The sequence below is a fragment of the Pelobates fuscus genome, chromosome 1 (assembly GCF_036172605.1).
Source record: "Pelobates fuscus isolate aPelFus1 chromosome 1, aPelFus1.pri, whole genome shotgun sequence".
Lineage (NCBI taxonomy): Eukaryota > Metazoa > Chordata > Amphibia > Anura > Pelobatidae > Pelobates > Pelobates fuscus.
In genome coordinates, this window is record NC_086317.1 from 164919591 (window position 1) to 164941170 (window position 21580).

General features: G+C 44.1%; 2 protein-coding genes across 2 annotated transcripts in view; one reads left to right on the forward strand and one right to left on the reverse strand.

Annotated features, from left to right (window-relative positions):
- SORT1 (sortilin 1) overlaps positions 1-21580 on the reverse strand; it is a 530048-nt gene that overhangs the window by 104625 nt on the left and 403843 nt on the right. The gene's annotated exons all lie outside the window — the stretch shown is intronic.
- Positions 8321-21574, forward strand: SYPL2 (synaptophysin like 2). Its single transcript, XM_063451854.1, has 6 exons — positions 8321-8947; positions 9033-9101; positions 18703-18827; positions 20287-20485; positions 20797-20988; positions 21135-21574. Exons 1-6 carry the CDS (start codon positions 8882-8884, stop codon positions 21264-21266), a joined length of 783 nt encoding a protein of 260 aa, XP_063307924.1. The 5' UTR covers positions 8321-8881; the 3' UTR covers positions 21267-21574.

Below are 21580 nucleotides of genomic sequence, written 5' to 3' on the forward strand. Positions count from 1 at the left end.
TAATATATATATGCCATCAACTACCAAACCACATTTTCTCTCACAGTGTGTATGAATGTATATATATATATATATATATATATATATATATATATACACACACCATGGGCGTAGGAACCCAAAGAAATCTGGGGGGGATAGCATTTTTACTCGCCGGGTATATTCCTATTCCGTAAACTAGGAGTTGTTTATCCCATTGTACAGCGCTACGGAATTTGCAGTCGCTATATAAATGATTAAATAATAACATTAAAGGGTCACTACAGGGAAGGGGTTTTACTTACCCGGATACAGCGCCAGGATCCTCCTGATTAGAACCACCCCTACCCTTCCCATGAATATTAGAACCACCCCTACCCCTTCCATGCACAAAAGAACCCCACATACCCCTTCCACACATATTAACCCCCTACCCCTTCCATGCATATTAGTACCCCCCTAACCCCTTCCATGCATATTACTAATATGCATGGAAGGGGTTAGGGGGGTACTAATATGATATTAGTACCCCCTAACCCCTTCCATGCATATTAGAACCCACCCTACCCCTTCCATTCATATTAGTACTCCCCTAACCCCTTCCAATAATTTTTCTACCTCCCCCATCCTCCCATCCATATTAGTAGCCCCCCTAAACCCTTCCAATTATTTTTCTGCCATGTTAACTAACGCCAGTGCTGGAGTGCCGCCGTGTTTACATTAAAAACCCTGCAGGGACAGGCTATAGACACCAGAACCACTACATTAAGCTGGTTTTTACATCCAAGATGCATTATCTTGCACTTATCCACATTAAATGTCAGTTGCCACAGCTCTGACCATTTTTCTATTTTTTCTAAATCATTTGGCATTTGACTTATCCCTCCTGGAACATCAACCCTGTTGCTATTACTATTTTCCCTTCAGTCCTTGTCCCCCAATACAGCCCCTTTCTCTACTTAAGCCCCTATTCACCCACTACAGACCCATTCTCCATCACTACAGTACACTAACACTCCACTACACTAACACCCTACTACAGCGCCTTATCCCACCACTCCAGAATCCTTATCACTCCCCCCCCACAAACAACATTCAATACCTTAGTTGCACCTGTTATTCCCTCATCCAATATTTGGCATGTGAGAGGTTACATATAATTCATATGCTCCACCAGTGCCCTTTTCCTATCAGGACTGTAACCAGGGCCGGCGCCACCTGTAAGGCGACCTAGGCAGTGCCTAGGGCGCACCTTAGCAGGGGGCGCAGGATCCCTGTGCCCGGAGTCCCCGCTGTGGCTCCTCATGCTGCGCCGCCTGAGAGCTTTGGCAAGCCCCAGGCGGCGCAGCACTGCTGTATGGAGGACGGGCCGGGTTTGAGTGACCGGCAGGAGGGAGGCGCAGAGCGCTCCTTCCTGCCGGTCTCTCAATGTAGTGTGGCCGGGCGGCGCGGAACGCGGGACAGGAACCACTCAGTGTGCACTTCCCTTCAGTCCGCCGGCGGCCGGGTACAGGAAACAGAAGTTCCTGTCCCGCGTTCCGCGCCGCCCGGCCACGAACCATAGGCAGGAAGGAAGAGGAGGGTAAGGACCATTAGGGGAGCAAGAACCATTAGGGGAGGGGGGGGGGAAGCAAGGACCATTAGGGGAGGGAGGGGAGCAAGGACCATTAGGGGAGGGAGGGGAGCAAGGACCATTAGGGGAGGGGGGGAGCAAGGACCATTAGGGGAGGGGCGGGAGTAAGGACCATTAGGGGAGGGGAGGGGGGGAGTAAGGACCATTAGGGGAGGGGGGGGGAGTAAGGACCATTAGGGGAGGGGGGGAGAGCAAGGACCATTAGGGGAGGAGGGGGGGGAGTAAGGACCATTAGGGGAGGGGGGGGAGTAAGGACCATTAGGGGAGGGGGGGAGCAAGTACCATTAGGGGAGGGGGGTAAGGACCATTAGGGGAGGGGAGGGGAGGTAAGGACCACTAGGGGAGGGGGGGAGTAAGGACCACTAGGGGAGGGGGGAAGTAAGGACCACTAGGGGAGGGGAGGGGGTAAGGACCACTAGGGGAGGGGGGGAGTAAGGACCACTAAGGGGTTTGGGAGAGGGAGGACCACTAAGGGGGGGAAGGACCACCAAAGGGGGTAAGGACCACTAAGGAGAGGGGAGGAGGGTAAGGACCACTAAGGGGGGGGGGGGGGAGAGGTTAATTACCACTGGGGGGGGGGATTACCACTAAGGGGGTGGGGGGAGGAGGGGAAGGTTTACTAAGGGGTTTGGGAGAGGGAGGACCACTAAGGGGAGGGATGGAGGACCACTAAGGGGGAGAGGTGGGAGTGAGAAGACCACCAAGGGGGGGCTGCAGAGGGACAGGGGGCCAAGGGAGAGCACTAAGGGACAGAAGGGGAGAACACGGAGGGACAGGAGGGAAGGGGACATCAATAATTGACAGGAGGGGAGAGCACTATGAAAATGTTTTAAAAAAATAAAGAGCTGCTCCCCTCTCAGTCCCTATCCTACCCCTCAAACCCTCTATTTTACACTACACACACACACACCCGAAACACACAATGCATCCCTTACGTTCACACAAACACTCATTTTCTTACACACAGAAACAAAATGCATCTCTTACACAATCAATGCACCCCTTACATACACACACTGCATTCAATTACATACACAGAAACACACCTTGCACCCCTTACACACACACACTCACACACAGAAACATACAATGCATTCGTTACACGCAAACACACACTGCATCCCTTATAAACACACTACATCCCTTACACAAATTGGTATCCCTATACACTACAGTCTATAAGAACACACACACATTGCATCCTCTACAATAACACATAAAACATCCCCTACACACATACACTCCACTTCCTGTGAGAGACCTTATGGGTGGGCCATGTAGGTATTTATGGGTGGGGATTGTAGGCATACTCACGGTCAAGCCCTGGGGGCCCAGACCTTGAGCTGTGTAAGGGGCCCTAAAAATGGAGCTGCTTCCTGTTCGTTAATTGTTGTGAGCACTGTTAAAAACAGTGTCCAGAGCGCCACTTCTACACCAGACCTGTGGAGCCAGACTGAGCCCATCATCAGCCTCTTGTCCTCATCTGGCGGTAAGTAGGCAATCCAATATATTATTAGTGGCACTAATATCACATTAAATGGATACTATAGTCACCAGAAGCACTACAGAATAATGTAGTGGTTCTGGTGTCTATAGCCTGTGCCTGTAGGCTTTTTAATGTAAACACACTGTCTTTTCAGATAAAAGACACTTTGTGAAGACTGGCGTTGGCCCATATGGCAGAGCATATGGGGGGGGGGCAATTTTTTTTTTTGCCTAGGGTGGCATAAATCCTTGCACCGGCCCTGACTGTAACCCTAATCTATAAAGAAGGGGTTCATGACTGCTAACCTGCTAACCTGCTATCAGGTATTAGATGTAATGGGGATCAGGGTGTATTCTGGTTGAGGATTTTTAAATATTAAGTGTGTAAGTGTATAAATATGAGGGATAGAACGTGGCTTTCGTCTTTCACAAGGTAGTAGGGCTAAACTCTCCTCAAGGCCCCACCCTCTTTCCCTGTGGCTGAAGTTCCATGCCATTGACTTTTGGAGAGACTTGAAGGCCAGCCTACAGCAGATCATGGGTTACTAAGCTAAACGTATACAGTACTATAGGCACCAAAACAACTTTTGCTTAATGAAGCAGTTTTTGTGTATTTATAATGCTCCTGCAGTCTCACTGCTCAATTATTTCCCATTTAGAAGTAAAATCCTAGCCACACCTCACCTGGCTGAGACTTGCACAGCGTTCCTAGACACTTTCTGAAAAGAAATATAGATATTCCTAGATAGTTTCCTTTATTGCACAGTCTGTGTTAACTAGAACGTCTTACTTCCTACTCTGTTAATAGCCTTATAGAGCCTGCATGAGCCTCCTGTGTTCAGTTTACAGACCAGTTTAGAAATACTTTCAAAGCAAGTTAAAGTGACACTATAGTTACCGAAACAACTTGAGCTTAATGCTTAAGCAGTTTTGATGTATAGATCCTACCTCATGCAACCTCATTGCTCAATTCTCTGCTATTTAGGAGTTAAATTATTTTGTTTATGCAGCCCTAGTCACGTCTACATGCAAGTAATGTGCACAGCTTCCCTAGACACTTCCTGTAAAGTAAGACCTAATTCTGTTTAATTTAGAATGTCTTATCTCCCACACTGTTCATAGCCTGCTAGACCTTGCAGGAGCTTCCTGTATGTAATTAAAGTTTAGTTTATAGATTAGGAGATACAAATGTCTAAAGTAAGTTAACATCGGATTGATAATTAATCCATTTTGTTTTCATGGAGGCTGTGTGAGTCACAGCCATGGAATGTGTGGCTAGGCCTGCATGGACAGAAACAAAAGTGATTTAACTCCTAAATGGCAGAGAATTGAGCAATGAGACTTCAGAGGCATTATTTATACACCAAAAAAGCTTCATTAAGCTAAAGTTTTTTGATGCCTATAGTGTCCCTTTAAGTTTAACATTTAAGTTGAACCAGTGATTTATTTTTTCAGTAAGGCTGAGGCCAATGCCCTGAACTATACAAATGTGTCTGTGTCTTGATTTAGTAGGTAAAATAAATTAGGTCCAGGCACTCAGTATTGCTGCAGGAAGGCAAGTTTATTAGTAGGTCGAAAGTAGACCGAAACGTTGCACTTTTTGTTCTAATAAACCTGCCTTCCTGCAGCAATCCTGAGTGCCTCGACCTAAATTATTTTAACTACTAAACTGGATTTTGACAATCTTGGCCCTGATAAGCACCTGGATTACTGTGTCTTGATTTAGGTCTGTTGGTGCCATAGCAGTCACAGACTAAGCAGCCATAAGTCCTGGGCTTGCTCTTATTCTCATCATCTTTGAAATATTTCGCACTTGTCTCTTTCCAAATTAAAATGCAATTTTTCTTCCAATGTAAGAGGTTACTAAAAGTGCCATAACTGCTTATTATAGTAATTAGGGTGCAAGTAGGTTATGGCACAGTCCACACTTCCTTATTTTCTGTCCTTTGTGTCACAGCACCACTGTTGAAACTTTGGAGTGGTCGAATTGACACATGCTGACAAATCGTTCCATCCTCCTGGCTTACATCCTGTCATTGCAGTTTGTGAAGTGTCCCTTTAAGTATGTAAATGCATAATGTTATTAATTGTAGTGAATTAAAGTCAAGATGGCAATATTAATGCTAAAATAGCTGGAAAATTTGTTCAACTCAGCTTTTAAGGGTTATTCACTAAAGTGAGAATTCACAATGAATTTCTAATTTACAGGGGGCGGGGCCGGACCGCCGAGCTGGCTGGTCGCACGCAAGACCAGCTCCTGCAACTTACAATGGAAACGCACACAAACCTAAAGATTTTCGACCCCAAACTGACCGGCAACGGCGGCCCCCACCGGGCGGAGTATCCTGGAACCAGGGTGAGGCTGGCCTGATAGGCTTCAGTCCCCTGGTAGAGAAAGCCGACATGACTCCATTGCGGCCTACCCCGGTGGCGAGCGGGGCGGACGGCCGCCGCCCTGCAGCACACCGTCCAGCACTCGGAGTCAGACCCACGGGGACACCGGCCCCGTACCCCCCCCTATGGACCGGGGGGTGATCCCGGTCTACACACCCTCGAGGCCCGACCACTACAGCCGATCGGCAGGAAGCCCAACCTGAGACCGCATGGGGAGCAACAAAATGGCCGCCGCACCTAATATAAACCGGAGGAACAGGGGGCATGACAGGCATAACCGGCGAAAGACAGGCATAACCGGCGAAACCTGCACTCCAGCCACAGACACCCAGATGGCGGAGGCCCAGCGGTAAGGAGTCCTGTTCAGTGCCCTCTTAAGCTGTTCACCCACAACGGCAGCTCATAATAAGCACAGGCCCAGCCCGTAATCGCACACCTGCAGACACCCCTGCATCCTTGCATGCCGCCTACCCCTCGAAGGGACAGCACCCTCAGAGGACGACTGCAAGATCCCGAACACCCTGCAGAGCACATCAGTCCCCACTCTGCACCACATCTCCTTATGGACACTCCGAGACCCAGGCCCAGAGAATCGGATGGCGCACAGCCCCCAGGCAGAACCAGCTAACCAACCCACAGCCGCCACAACATGAGCAGCCCACCAGACAACCATGGAACAAGTTAACTCCACGGAAGGTGGGACTTTCCAGACACAAAGGGACTTTTAGAGCACGACCTAAATAGTCTTTACTCTCATTAGCGTAAATATGGCGAAATAATACCTGTCTTAATGTGTCAAATGCATCCATGTATAGCTATAAGAAGCAAGGGGTTAATGTAATATCTCTCAGGCCTTACCTACTGCATCCATGTGTAGCTAAGGGGCGTAAGGGGTGATGTTGTAACGTTCATAACTAAGCGTGTACCTAACTAATCTAAGCAAATAATCTGCATGTAACCATATACTCAATACCTGATATTATGCAACGCCTAGCAATAACTAAGTGTTATGAGTCTCATCTACTAAAACAAAAAATGTGCCAGTTAATCGTATGCCACTAATATGTTCACGACTTTACGAATAATGAGCTTGTCAGAGCTGCTGTGGCCATGCAAGCAATGTTGTAACCTTCAATGCACAACAAAAAAAAAAATTTAAAAAAAAAAGAATTTCTAATTTACTGGGGCACTATAGTGACCAGAACAACTACAGCTTAATGTAGTTGCTCTGGTGAGTATAGTATATCCCTGCAGGCTTTTTATTGTAAACACTGCCTTTTCATCGAAAAGGCAGTGATTACATTACTGCCTAGGATCACCTTCAGTGGCCACTCCTAGAGGTGCTTGTTGGGGCAGTGCTGCACAGTGTGCAGCACTGACATTCAGCATCTCCACTCTCTGCATTGATTCCCGCCCCACCTCCTTGACGATCTCAGCCAATCCAATTTTTTCCTATGGGAAAGCATTGGATTGGCTGAGATCATCAGTTCTGATAATGTCAGCCAAGGAGGCGGATTGGGGCAGGGGGCTAAATAGTGCACAAACATGACCCTATGGTGTTCATTTAAGGTCAAAATAGCCAAACTGGGAAAAAATCTCTAAATCACCTGTGCTTTCAATTTGGTTACTCTGGTCTTAAATTTTAAAATCCACTTTGAATTCTCGCGTAAGTAACCCTGATATTGTCAATTTTTGGCAATTTTAGCCTCAGTTGTGCCATTTAGAGTTTACTTTGCTATACATTTTTGTTTTAGTGAAAACCCTTCTAAAGTGTAAATTCAAAGTTTTAATTTAAAGCAAGGTGTAAGCAAGCCATATTTGAGAACCTTTTCTAATTCAGCAGTTTTAGTCTACGTTTACACCGTAACTTTGAATTCCTCAATGTTCACTCTTTGTTTAAAGGATCATTTTGATAGCTAAGAGTGAGCATACTATTCTTTTTGAAGTTTACACAATTTGATTGCTGCTTCTTGTATTATCACTTGAGTAAGGTGTGGGCCCGAAGAAGGAGCGTGAGCTTTATCTCTGAATCTAAATGTTAAAAATTTAAAAAAATAAAATAAAATCTAACGTGTGTAATTCTACATAAAGCTTTCTCTAGGTTATTATTAGATTATACTCTGCTTCCTGTCCTCCCCAAACTGCAGCTGCTTAGTTCAGCCCTTAACTACATGACATACCTCCCGGCATTTCATATACTAAAGAGGGACACTGTTTTTGTATGTAGAAAGGAGGGGTGGGTATACACCATATGTCTCCAATTATGGGCACATATATGATAAATGATACATTAATACAAATACCAAATGAAGGGGACCATTGGTTACACTAAGTGTCATCATGCATTTAGCACTCAGATGGCTAAGTGTTCTTCATTCTTCCCAGAGTTAGTTTTGTAGATGTTCCTTGTATGCTATATTGAGGTTAGCTTACACAACCTACACACTATGCGCTTAAATATTGTTGCTGTATATAAAGCTGCATGTTACATATATTGCTTCTTTTGAGCAGAAACATATATCTGCACACTGAAAGCAAATTATATAGTGATTACATTATATTTTACATCTCTGATATAATATATATTGCTTTCCAGTTGGAAATACTGAATTTTAGTATGAACCCCAAAAATACATATGGAGAGCTGTGTTTAAAAACTTTGTATTAGTACCTGCAGTCTCTTTGCGGCCCTAATAGTAAACCTAAAATCAGCGTGTGTCACTCCTACCCCCTCCTTGCCTTGAGAATGATGACTGCCCATGCCCTGTTTTGGGATAGGGTGTATATGAGGATCAGGTGTCATTTGCATTCACACTGACCCACTCTGAATTAGGATTTTGGATCGGTGAACAGGGAGAAAGAAAGGGTGTGAGGAGGTGAGGAAGGAAGTGTGAGGAGGGAGGAGGCAAAAGGACAGACAGACAGGGAGGGCAGAAAGCCAGGGGGCATAGGAACAGAGGGACACAAGAAAAGCCTACAAGCAGGGCTATTTAGATATAATCCAAAAAGGAACACATGCTTACCAAATTCTAAAGCGATATATATATATAGACAGGGGCCATAGGTTTATGTAAAGTTTCAGTATAAAAACTGATATATAATTGTGTATGTTACAAATTTTAAAGTAACTGTATTCAAGAAAACACATATCTTTAGATATAGTAAAGAATTAAACATACAAAGTTAAAGAGAGATATAAACTGGAAAGTGTGTGGGTGTACATATAGAGCTACAGGAGGCAACGTAGAATTTGTTAATCTCAGAGAAGCAACTACTTGTCTGAAGACTCAAGAAGAACATCTACAAACTCATTGCTTGGACTCTTAAACACATCTTACTCATACCCTTGGATTCCAGCCACTTACTCTTGGATACACCTGGATTAGGACCATGTCCACAACCGTGTCCCCCACGTCGATGGACAGAGAAGGGGCACACACAAGCCGGGTCATAAAGGTAGAAAAAGGGGGCACACACTGTGGAGGTTGTTTTATATTTCTCACTATCAATGGGGTACTGATCTCTTCCCCCACTTCACTAGAACCCACTGACTGGACTGCGCTGGAGAAGGTTGGAGGAGCCACTGGGATTCATTAAATTACTGGAATGGGTAAGAGTGCTGTATGTGGTATGTTTTTGCATGTATGGGGATTATAGAGTAAAGTGACAAAATGGTCCTATGAGAGTATAAAATAATCAAACATTACAGAATGGAATACCCTTATATGTACCTGCATACTTCTGTTCCAATATATTTCAGGGAATTAACAGTTTCTTTACTGTTACGTATAGTTGATTTTCTATATCTGTACAACTTCACGAAAATATTGTTTGCATTTCTCAACTCTAACACGACCATGTCTTCCTCAGTATACCATGCTATTTATTTTACCAGTAAAAAAAAGTATTATTACCGTCAATCATCCTGTGTTAGTTCTGTACGTCACCTACCACGGCAATTAACCTTTGCAATATCTGAAATCTATACGGCAAAAATGATTTAGATGTGATCAAGGGAGGAACTCCTGAAAACATCTATCTTGTTCTGTAAGTCCAAATAAAAAAAGGTATTACAAGATACAATGATACTCTATTATTGTAGAGCAGCATAACTTGACTTATATGGCTACTCTTTCAACTTCAATACTATGTCACAAAGTGTAGATGGACAGAGAGATGAAGAAAGTTCTCTAAATGCTATGCACAGCATACTAGGTAGGTAACTCTACGGCTCACCTTGGCCTGAGATAACTCTATACATTAAATGCAGATGGTATTGCACGCTTTGCCCATTTCCCACAGCTGAATCTCTGTTTGTGCTCTAAAGTAAAAACATATGTTCCCTTCAGTCACCTTTCTGGTTGCTTTCTATTTGCAATGTATGTCATTTTTGCACGCCAGCTGTCAAAGTTTTGAATACCCTGAAGATCGTTCATTATTAACCTTGCTATTTTCTAGGCTCTTGTTCAGCTCTATTATATGCCATTGCAAGCAGAGCGGTATACATCCCTCCGCCCACTCCCCAACTAGGAAAGCTCTGTATGACCCTCACAAATAGCCTGTCTCACATTTCACTGCAGTGTAGGAATCTCTCCCAGTCCATAACCTTTTCAAAACCTCCATACCACACATGCCTGGGATCTTTGAGCTCTCATCTTGTGCCAGTAGCCTATTTTATTCCACCATATACATATGTTGTTTTACTTCACCAAATTCTATATGTGTCAGGTTAGCAATATGTATGCGTGTCGTATAACGTTCACAGCATTCCACCACCTTCTGGTTATGTCATCTATATATTAGGTCATTAACAAAGCATTTTATCACGGGCCCTACCAATTATGTCAACCCTAGAGTGTTTCCTACATATGAAACGGTGTTTCTTAGATTATATTAAATATTGTAGTTTTTCCTGAAACTGGATTAATGCAGTAGACAAAATGGGGTCTTGGTTCCATGAAATGCCTCTTGAATATGATTGTATATTGATTCATTGTCTTTACTTCAATCTACATTCCACCAAACCACATGGCACACCTTGTCCTTCCACTGTCTGCTCTAGCTAACTGTGCAGCTGCTATATAGTTCATGTAATTGATATTACGTGGTGCATAATGCACATAAACTACTAAGTTAGTGGTTAGTGGTTCATCTGCAGAATCTCTAGCACAAGTAGAAAGTGGAGATTTTGCTAAAAATCACCTTCCATCTTTTAATTTTTTTTTTTATAAATCTTAATTTTTCATGCGATGAAGAAACAGTCCTACGTGTAATACCACAACAGCATATACACGAGATTTGGAAACAATTCACAGCATATACACGGTATGGTTGAGGCACAATTCGCATACATTTTTTGGTTATAATGGGCTGGCATGTTGTAACGAGGACATGAACAAATAGAACTGTGGGCGTATAATACACCTGTATGTGTGGATCAGTGCAGTTATCATGGAGCCATAAGAGGTGTGTGGCATCCCTTATGATTTCTGGCTAGGGGAGTCTTTTCTCTTAAGGCTATTGGTGTAAGGTGCTCCCTGTGATACCCAGGTCTTGCGCTGCTTGTGATGTGGCTTTCCCCAGAGGAGCCCCTTGTGTAATGTTGGCACCCATCTGTAGCTGCGTGGCTAACGCCTGTAGTGATAGTGCACTGTGGGCTTCGGGCTATTTTATAGTAGTGGTACGACTATATGTTGTTGTGAGGTGGGTTAGCATCAATGTTGAATATGTGTCTAGGTGGGTGAGAGCTGTGGGAGGGTCTATCTGCGCCCGTGGAGCACAGGTCTAGTGGCAGTAGATGAGACTTAACGTACTATGATAAGCGTGGTTATGTAACTCCCGTGCTGGTAGTGCCCTTTTACCACAGGGAGGGGGGGGTGAGGGGTATCACCGGAGTTGGGTGACGGAACCCCCATAGGTCCCTAGCTCGTCTTATGAACTGTTACTTGGTAGTTACAACATAGTAATTAACTAAAAATAAATAACATAACAAACATTGCTAAACATGATAGATAAGTTAACGTATTAAAGGCCGTAGGCCATGAGGGTTAATTCAGGTCTTGGTGCTTTTGTGCGTTCCGGGTGGGTTGACTATTGCTGTCTCCGCACACCAAGGTTGGTGGCCTGGCTTAGTGGTCGAGGTCATTGCTAGGGTAGATAGTCCCAGTGCTGCCATAAGTGCTGGGCCCTCAGTAGGGTCCGTGGCCTTGCAGTGCTTGCTATCTTTGGTAACCCACAGTGTTCCAGGAGTCAACTACCTGTAGGCAATGCCTGCTGCTTGGAGTGGTTTAGTGAGTGGTTGCATATTTTTGCATATAGAGTAGTGTGGCCCTACTTAAGTTCTGAAAACAGGAGAGTCGGCATTCCTCAAACTCAAAAGGTGTCTTTACTTGTAGCGCTGCCAGAAGCCCCAATTTGTCTGACATTGATTGGCACCGCAGCGCAGTATGATGTCTCGCGGAGCTATGTCAGGTGCTTGTGGGGAATTAGCTATTCTATAAACTCCGTCGAATAGGAAGATTTTGGCTTGTCTTGCTGGTAGTAGTGCGGTCACAAGGTGCCTGATGAAATGTGGTAATTCTTCCAGTGGCACTGATTCCTGTACCCCTCTGATTTTGATGTTTTTATGTCTCCCTCTGTCATCTAGTAAGTTGAGTTGTCTGGACATGGCTGGACATGGCTGCTTGTGTGGAGTGCAGGTGTTATAACTTCTCCCCCAGTACTTGTTTAGGCCTTGAATTTCGTTTGCTGTTGTCTGCATACATGCTGACACTGCTTGCACATCTACTTTTAGCACTACCAGGTTTGCCTCCCACATTTGCCTGACATTCAGCATGGCCTTCATGTCACTCTTTGAGGCTACTGTCCTCTGCTACCCGTCAGAGTGTGGGGTGTTGATGACTGAGTGGTGGGCTGTCTGGTGGTTTCCCATCCTCTGAGGGCAGTGGGGAGGCGTTGCTGGGAGCCGGGGTCCTGGGTCCTGCAGCATTTGGCCGATGTCGCACTGCGACTTTGGGGTGTGTGGGGGCAGTTTTTGAGACCTGTGTCCCATCTCACCTGTGCTTGGTAGGCAACGGTGCCAATCTTCTAACCGCTGATTTAAAGGGACAATACCTGAGCTGGTTTTCATGCACCTTGCAAATGGCTGCCCGCACCTCTGGGTTCCTTTTCATTATCCACCTTCCATCTTTTTGAAGCCAATGATATTAATAACATCAATACACTAGGGCCTGGGGTCAGCAACCTATGGCACATGTGCCATGCATGGCACTCGAGGAGCCTTTGCACAGCACTCTGGCCTATCAGGAGTCACAGTGGGACTTCAGATATCTGCTAGTGCAACCTGAGCGGTGATTACAGGCGATGAGGGACAATCCTCATTTTACGCATTGCAGTACTTAGAGGAAATTATCTCAGATCACTTCCTCCCCGCACTTGTGAACTGGAATCCGCACCGGAGTAGGGCAGCCCGCAGTTATTGTAGCTCCTGCCCTTAAATTGTACCTGGCCAGCCCAGTCCTCGCTTGACCCCCAGGGAAGCCACCCACACTGCTAGATATACACAAAGCTGCAAAAGAAGCCTCCCCTTCATACAAATAATACAATCAGCATATACACAAACAACCCCACAAGCAGCCTCTCACATGCAATACCACAAGCAGCCACACACATACACACAACACCAAACACAAAATGTGACATCATCCATACACACAATTTCACAAGCAGCTCCCATGCACATCCCACATTCATAGTTATCATACACAACACCACAAACTACTCATGAAAATATACAATATAACGGCCCACATACACACAAATACAATGTTACAAAGCAACTGCAGCACCCACAAATAACACGGCAACCTACACACCTCAGTTTAAATAAATAGGACTGGCACACCAAGGGATTTCAATATCTTGTTTTGCACAGTACTACCAATAGGTTGACTACCCCTGCACTAGTGAATACTTTAAATGCAGGGAAAGCTAAATGAGTCCTTTCTGGTTGAATGATTTGTTATTATTATTTAGCTATATAAAGATTGAATGCTTGGCACCTTCATGCTTCGTGAAATTGTAATCTGATTTTGGAGTGGGAATGCATTTTTAACTGGCCCTGGTCTTCTCATGTTCCTCAATGACTTGTTATACATTCTATTAATTGCTCTTAAATGAACATTCTAATTTTAGGAATACACACGTGAATTCCTGCACTTAGAATGTGTTCCTAACCAATTAGTTGCCCCTCACCCCTCTGATAAGTAAAAGAAAGTTATTTTCTTACCTTACTTCCCTTGGTGTGCTGGTCTCGCCACTGCCACCACTCCTCCCCTGATTGAGCTCATTATTACTGATGTTCTCAGCCAATCCAATGTTTTCCCATAGGAAAGAACTAAAGCGCATGCGCAGCAATCACCACTATGTGCCAAAGATTGGAAGAGCCTCTAGTGGCTGTAAGAATGACAGCTACTAGAAGTGGCCTTCTCATCCATGTATACATCTTTCCATTTGCTATGTTTTAATGTTGATATTATGGTTACTGTATAATCATTTTTTCATTTATAATGAAGGTATAGTGAGAAGTCCAGTACCTCAACTGTTCACAATAAAAAAAAAAAAACCCCAAAACACTATAGAAAGCAAACAGCAACACAATGTAATAATTAAAAGGGCACCTTTTATTTACCATCAGATGCTGTTTATTCATGAATCTCATGATCTATAGCTACATGACTTGAAATGGTTAGAGCAAAGGTTTTTTTTTGACTCACAATTAACTGCTTTAATCGTACATTCCCCTTCACAGCTGTCCCTACATCACTTGGACAGTTCACATCTTTTTACTGACACAGCAGACAGATATCCACTTTTCACACAAATCAAACCAACATTTCAAATAACCAGAGAGGCACTTTTCTCATGGGGCATAGCTGAAGGTGTGATGGAAGTGAGGTCCCTTTCTAGTTTTTCATATTATGTTTTCTTCTCCCATATATTTACCAAATATGTGTTTGCAAGGTCTAAAAAAGAAAATGAAAAATAAATATCCACACTGCCGTGTTTACCTTTTGCACCGAAATAAGCTCTTTCATCTTGCCTCTTCATTAAAGGAACACTATAGCGTTACGAATATAAATGTGTATTCCTAACGCTATAGTGTCCTAGTCCTACTATAGGTAACCGTCCCTCTGCAAGGGTTAAAAAGGTATTTTACTTATCTTTTATCCCACACTTCGCAGCTCTCCCACAGCTTACACCATTAATATTGATTATCTCAGCCAATCCAATGTTTTCCTTTAGGGGTAGTGTACATGCACGGTAAAACATTGCACCGAGCCAAACAGATGGTCTGTATGAGGCCATCTGATTGGCTTTCTCTGTGGATGTTCCTCTAGCGGCTGTGAGTATGATGCTAGATGCATTTAAACCCTGCAATGTAAGCAATATTGTTCCAGCAGAACAGCAATGGTTTACATGACAGAGTTAAAAAGAGAGGGACATAATTTTAATTATGACATTTCTAGAGAACTATAAGTTCACCTTTAATGATTTATCAATAACTAAAATTGTGTTTGCCAAACAATTCAGTATTACATTAACACAAATCGTGGATGTATTTGCCAAGAAGCTTTTTTGATACAATAATAAACAAAGCACAGTCTGAGCCTAGAGAAAAGAGGGACATATAGGCGGGAAAGTGGGACAATGGGATTTAGGTTCCCATAGCACTGTTTCTATTAAGGAGGCACACAAGATATATATATAAACCTGTGTAGGAAAGGGTAATGGGAATCAGCGCCTTTGGTGATGAACCAATATGAAAGAAAGAAAGACAAAAAAGGAATATAGTGTACTATTGTCAATAACGGGTGGATAAAAATAAGAATAATAGCACTTACATTTTTCTGGATTTTAAGATCAGCTCCTGATACATGGGCCTCCGCAGATTTTTCCACGTATTCAGTGGTATTCGGCTTCTGAGTGTCAGGAAGTGCAGATTGACGTCAGACATGGGTGCCGCAGATTGGCTAGAGTGGTCAGCTGAAGCTCTAAGCCAATCGCTGGTTCCTGGTTCATAAAAATGTTCTACTTTTTTTCTGAATGGGGAGCTACTGATTGGCTTAGAGTGCCAGCTGACCGCTCTAGCCAATCAGCGGCACCCCTACCCAGGGCACTCTGTGCTTCCGGACACTCAGTAAATAAAAGTGAACACATTAACACTGATATTTTTTTTTACCTGGGGAGATGAGAAGGTCCAAAGTTTCCCTGCTAGGCCCAGGTACCAAAGCCTTATGATGTGGTGTCCAGAATAAAGTGGAGGGTTTACTTCACTTGTCCTTCCATCTCCAATCTCCTTACTTCTCCTTCATTTGACACAGTCTTCTTTTTCTTCTGACACTGTCTTCTTTCCTCCTTGGCTCCTGCTCCTTTACCTTTCTGTTTCTTTTGCGCCCTTCAGCTCCTTTCTCTTTCTGATCCCTTTCTGCTCCTTGCAGACCCTTTCTACTCCTTCTCCTACTTTACCTTTGTGCTCCTTGCTGTCACTTTCTGCTCCTTTCTGTCCCTTCCTGCTCTTCCTCCTACTTTACCTTTGTGCTCCTTCTGCCCCTTCAAGCTCCTTGCTACCCTTTTCTGCTCCTCCTCCTACTTTACCTTTGTGCTCCTTCTGATTCTTTCTGCTCTTTTACCTTTGTGCTCCTTCTGTCCCTTCCTGCTTCTTGCAGACCATTCCTGCTCCTTGCTGTCCATTCCTCCTTCTTACTGAACATACCTGCTTCTTTCTGACCCTTCCTGCTCATTTCTGCTCCTTATCCTACTTTACGTTTGTGCTTCTTCTGGCCCTTCCAGCCCATCGCTGACCCTTTCTGCTCCTTGCTGTCCCTTCCCGTTTCTTTCTGCTCCTTGTCCTACTTTACCTTTGTGCTTCTTCTGATTCTTTCTGCTTCTTCACCTTTGTGCTCCTTCTGTCTTTTCCTGCTCCTGTTGCCCCTTTCTGCTCCTTGCAGACCCTTTCTGCTTCTTGCTGACCCTTCCTTCTCATTTCTATTCCTTTCTGCTCCTTCTCCTACTTTACCTTTGTGCTCCTTGCTGCCCCTTCCAGCTCCTTGCTGCCCATTTCTGCTCCTTCTCCTACTTTACCATTGTGCTCCTTCTGATTCTTTCTGCTCCTTTACCTTTGTGCTCCTTCTGTCCCTTTCTGCCCCTTGCTGACTCTTTCTGCTCCTTGTAGACCCTTCCTTCTCCTTGCTGCCCCTTCCTGCTCCTTGCTGACCCTTCCTGCTCATTCTCCTACTTTACGTTTGTGCTCCTTATGCCCCTTCCAGCTTATTGCTGACATTTGCTGCTCCTCTATGTCCCTTCCTGCTCATTTCGGTTCCTTCTCCTTTCTGCTCCTTCCCTACTTTACCTTTGTGCTCCTTCTGTCCCTTCCTGCTCCTTGATGCCATTTCCAGCTCCTTGCTGATCTTTCCTACTCCTTCCTGCTCTTTGCTTCCATTTCCTGCTTCTTGCTGACCCTTCCTGCTCCTTGCTGCCCCTTATTGTTCATTTCTGTTCCTTTGTGCTCCTTCTCCTACTTTACCTTTGTGCTCCTTCCAGCTCCTTGCTGCCCCTTTCTGTTCCTTGATGTCCCTTCCTGCTCATTTCTGTTCTTTCTTTTACTTTACCTTCCTGCTCCTTGCTGACACTTACTGTAGGCTATCTTCCCCATCCCTCACTTACCTGATCTGTAGGCTGCCACCCCATCCCTCACTTACCTGATCTATAGGCTGCCTCCCCGCCCCCACCATCCATCACTTAGCGGATCTGTATGGGGATCCCCATATCTCTAACTTACCTGATCTGTAGGCTGCCCCCCCATCTCTCACTTATCCGATCTGTAGGCTGCCCCCCATCCCTCACTTACATGATCTGTAGGCTGCCCCCCCATCCCTCACTTACCTGATCTGTAGGCTGCCCCCCATCTCTCACTTACCTGATCTGTAGGCTGCCCCCCATCTCTCACTTACCTGACCTGTAGGCTGCACCCCATCCCTCACTTACCTGATCTGTAGGCTGCCCCCATCTCTCACTTACCTGATCTGTAGGCTGCACCCCATCCCTCACTTACCTGATCTGTAGGCTGCCCCCCATCTCTCACTTACTTGATCTCTAGGCTGCCCCCCCATCTCTCACTTACCTGATCTTTAGGCTGCCCCCCATCTCTCACTTACCTGATCTGTGGGCTGCCCCCCCTTACCTCACTTACCTGATATGTAGGCTCCCCCCATCCCTCACTTACCCGATTTGTAGGCTGCCCTCCTGCATCCCTCACTTACCTGATCTGTAGGCTGCCCCCCATCCCTCACTTACCTGATCTGTAGGCTGCTCCCCCCCATCCCTCACTTACCTGATCTGTAGGCTGCCCCCCATCTCTCACTTACCTGATCTGTAGGCTGCCCTCCCATCCCTCATGGGAAGCAGGGATAAGATGTAGTTTCCTACCCCGGCCTTTCTTCACACACAGCGTCACCTACTTTGGTGTAGTCTCAATCTGAAAATAAAAATACCAGCACAAGCTGAAAATCCGGGGGGGGTGCCTCCCCTTGCCCATCTGTTGACTCCCATGTCCAGATATGTGAACTTCGGCTACCATAATACTGTAAATTGGAGGAGTACACTCGCAAACGCTGGACATCATCTTCTGGTCTAGAACACCCTCCTACAAAGAACCAAGCTAGTATTATATCCACAGGTGGGAATAATAGCGCCCAGGTACACATATCTGGAGCTGATCATAAGCTCTAGAAAATTGTAAGTGCTATTCTCCTTATTCACCAGTTATTGACAATACTACACTATATTCCTTTTTTGTTCTCCTATCTTTCATATTGGTTCACCACCACACAAATTTGAGGACCCTCTGAAGGTGCTGCTTGCTTTCTTACATAATATCTGTTCAAGGACAGCAAGAAAAGACTATGGTTTGGGAGGCTGACAAAAAATAGGTAAAATTTACTAGCTGCCACAGCTACATCAGACAAGTGGTAGAAATCTCACCATTTTACCTATATGTATAAACCTTGACTGAGCACATGACAATTGGTAGCAGTAAAAAAATGAAAAATCTGTTGTTGAACCTAAGGACTGTATGATTTCCTTTGGTATATCTTCTGTACATGTGTTACACTTTGACATATCTTTCCATGATTTCTCCTCCTCTCCTTCAGCTTTTTGCAATCTTTGCCTTTGGAAGCTGTGGCTCATTCAGTGGAGAAACAGCAGCTACTGTTACTTGTAAGGAAACAGAAACCGAAACAAATCTCATCTCTGTGCCTTTTGGATATCCATTCAGGTAATAATCACTGAAATATCCCCACAGTAACAAAGTGTTTTGTCTACTAGAACCTCATCTCTGGTATCCAACTCCCTTCTGTACACTTTCTTTCTGAAACTGCTTAACAATGCTTCCATAACAATACTTTAAAGGAACACTATAGGGTCAGGAACACAAACAGGTATTCTTGACTCTATCGTGTTAAAAATACAGTCTACCCCCATGCCTCCCCTTTCCTCCCTAAATATAGTAAAATCATACTTTTATTACAGTCTGCTGCTGCTGGCTCTGCCCCTGATCTGCCTGCTTGGCTAAGATAATCAGAATTGTTGATCTGATCAATCACAATGCTTTCCCATAGGAGGTCGGCTAAGGTTGTCAAGGAGGCAGATCAGGGGTAAAGCCAGCACAAGCCAAACACAGCCCTGGCCAATCAGCATCTCCTCATAGAGATGCATTGAATGAGGAAAGTTCAGTCCCTCCATGCAGAGGGTTGAGACACTGAAAGGTAATTTTGCACAGTGTGCAACACTGCCCCAGGGAGCACCTCTAGCAGCCATCTGAGGAGTGGCCACTGGATGTATCCCTGGGCTGTAATGTAAATGATTCCGTTTCTCTTGAAGGGAATGATTTTATTCATCAGAACAAATACCATAAGCTGTAGTTGTTCTCGTGACTATAGTGTCCCTTTAAGCCCTTGGTATTGATTCTATAATGCTGCCAATTTAAAGAAAATGTACACATTACTATGATTGTCAAATATGGTACAGAAAATGTATTACTTTTTACTTATACATTCACACTAACTCACAATTTTTTCAAAAAATATCCAACCAAGCCATTAAATTCTAAACTGTCTTGTTTGCAAGACCAATGATTTTGCTCAAAGGTTCATGGCCTTTTGATTGTCAGCTCCTGGTTAGTTGTCAATAGTAATTAATATTCACTTACATCTTACACATCATAACATTTCCACCCAAATAATACACATGTATTGTATCATGTATCATGTATCATGTAAGCATCAAAATTATTCCCCACTGCCACTAGACATGCTTAAAAACAATCATGGCCATTTCACACGCTCATTGAAATGTCACTTCCACCAAAGTCAGATGTTTGAATAACTCTCATATTATACGTATGTTATATTCACAAATTAATTTCCATTTCTTTTTTACAAAACGTGTATATATAGATTCCTTTGTTGACAATGTAAGTTAGCTTGGCCAATATATGTAGAATTTAGCAGCCATAGTAGGATATTTAATAACCACTTTTATGTCTTATACAGTCAAGAAAAAGCACATCCATAGACTTCTAAATAAAAAATAAACATGTGGTAGAGTTATACTTTAGTAGCTGCAATGATTGCCCCCTTTAAGATGTATTAATCAATGCTTCCCATGCCTTAGAATATGCATTCCATGCAAGTTACACTCTGTTGCTACAATGAGTATGTCTCCTTTCATCACAGACTGTATCGTCAACGCTTTGAGATGCCAGGATGTGCAGATATAGAAAAACGGATTATGCACCTGAATGGCGATTTTTCTGCTCCAGCAGAGTTCTTTGTTACTATCGGAGTTTTCGCTTTCCTGTATTCAATGTTCGCTCTGGTTATCTATCTGCGCTTCAATGAACAATACACACAGATCCGAAGAGTGCCCATTGTGGTATGCTGTAGACTGAAAGAGTTAATTTCTGTGGACACAATATGTTAGTATGGTGCCATATTTGTCAATGCAAAACTTGAGTTGAGAGCCAAGTTTAAAACATATGCCTTAAAATTCATGTAGAGTTTCAGATGATAGCACAAGTTCTGCTCCAGAATTACTCTCGTTTTGCCATGCTACATATGGTTATCGGTGAAGCTGATTGATAGAAAAGGTAGTGGCAGACAATTGTGGGAACTGCAGTTCAAGAACAGCTGGAGTGCCCAAGTTTGACATCCCTTACCTATAATGTTGTTTCCATCTCCCTGTAGGACCTTTGTGTGACAGGTGTCTTTACCTTCTTGTGGTTGGTAGCAGCTTCAGCGTGGGGAAAGGGTCTAATGGATGTGAAGCTGGCCACTCATCCCATAAGTCTTCTATCTCCGATGCCAGTGTGCCAACTGGAGAAAGCCACATGCAGTACTGGTACTGCACCTTACTTTGGGCTCGCCAACATATCTGTGGTAAGACCAGTTGTAGGTCAATCAACACAACTGAACCATTTCATTGTCCTCCCCACATAAAATTTATTTGCTGCTTGTCTACTTCACCCTAATTCGTCTACCATTAAATCTACTCACTCTTGTCTTTTCTTTCCCCACTCCGCCAGCTCTTTGGATTTTTGAATTTCTTCATCTGGGCTGCCAATCTGTGGTTTGTGTTCAAAGAGACAGCATGGAACAAGCCATCCCCAAACAAGGAGGAATCAGCAGAGCGTGGCGAAGCTGAAGACCGCCAGTGACATCTGACCTTCAGTGGCCACCTACCCTTTCTGTAAGAAATCTTCATCTACAATCAACACTCCACCTGGAGGACTAAGCAAATTCTCTTGATATTTTCCCATCTTCCACATTCTTCTTTGAACCTGACATGTGTCCCGACTCTTGCCCATAGCAATTTGCTATTTCCCATCCCCACCATGATATTTTCAGCACCTCACTCATTACTTTCTTGATCAATAATACCTCCTGCCAAATGCCATCCCACCTAATCTGCCTCAACCTCCACTGTCTCTGGTGCTATTTATTAAATAAAATATTCTCCAGTTTGTTTATG

What these genes read in the sequence shown, in the direction of transcription:
- SYPL2 (XM_063451854.1), top strand. Translation starts at nt 8,882, where the DNA reads ATGTCCACAACCGTGTCCCCCACGTCGATGGACAGAGAAGGGGCACAC. An exon ending in ACACAAGCCGGGTCATAAAG is followed by an intron (nt 8,948 to 9,032) that starts GTAGAAAAAGGG and finishes CCACTTCACTAG; the next exon opens with AACCCACTGACTGGACTGCG. An exon ending in GGCTCGCCAACATATCTGTG is followed by an intron (nt 20,989 to 21,134) that starts GTAAGACCAGTT and finishes CCACTCCGCCAG; the next exon opens with CTCTTTGGATTTTTGAATTT.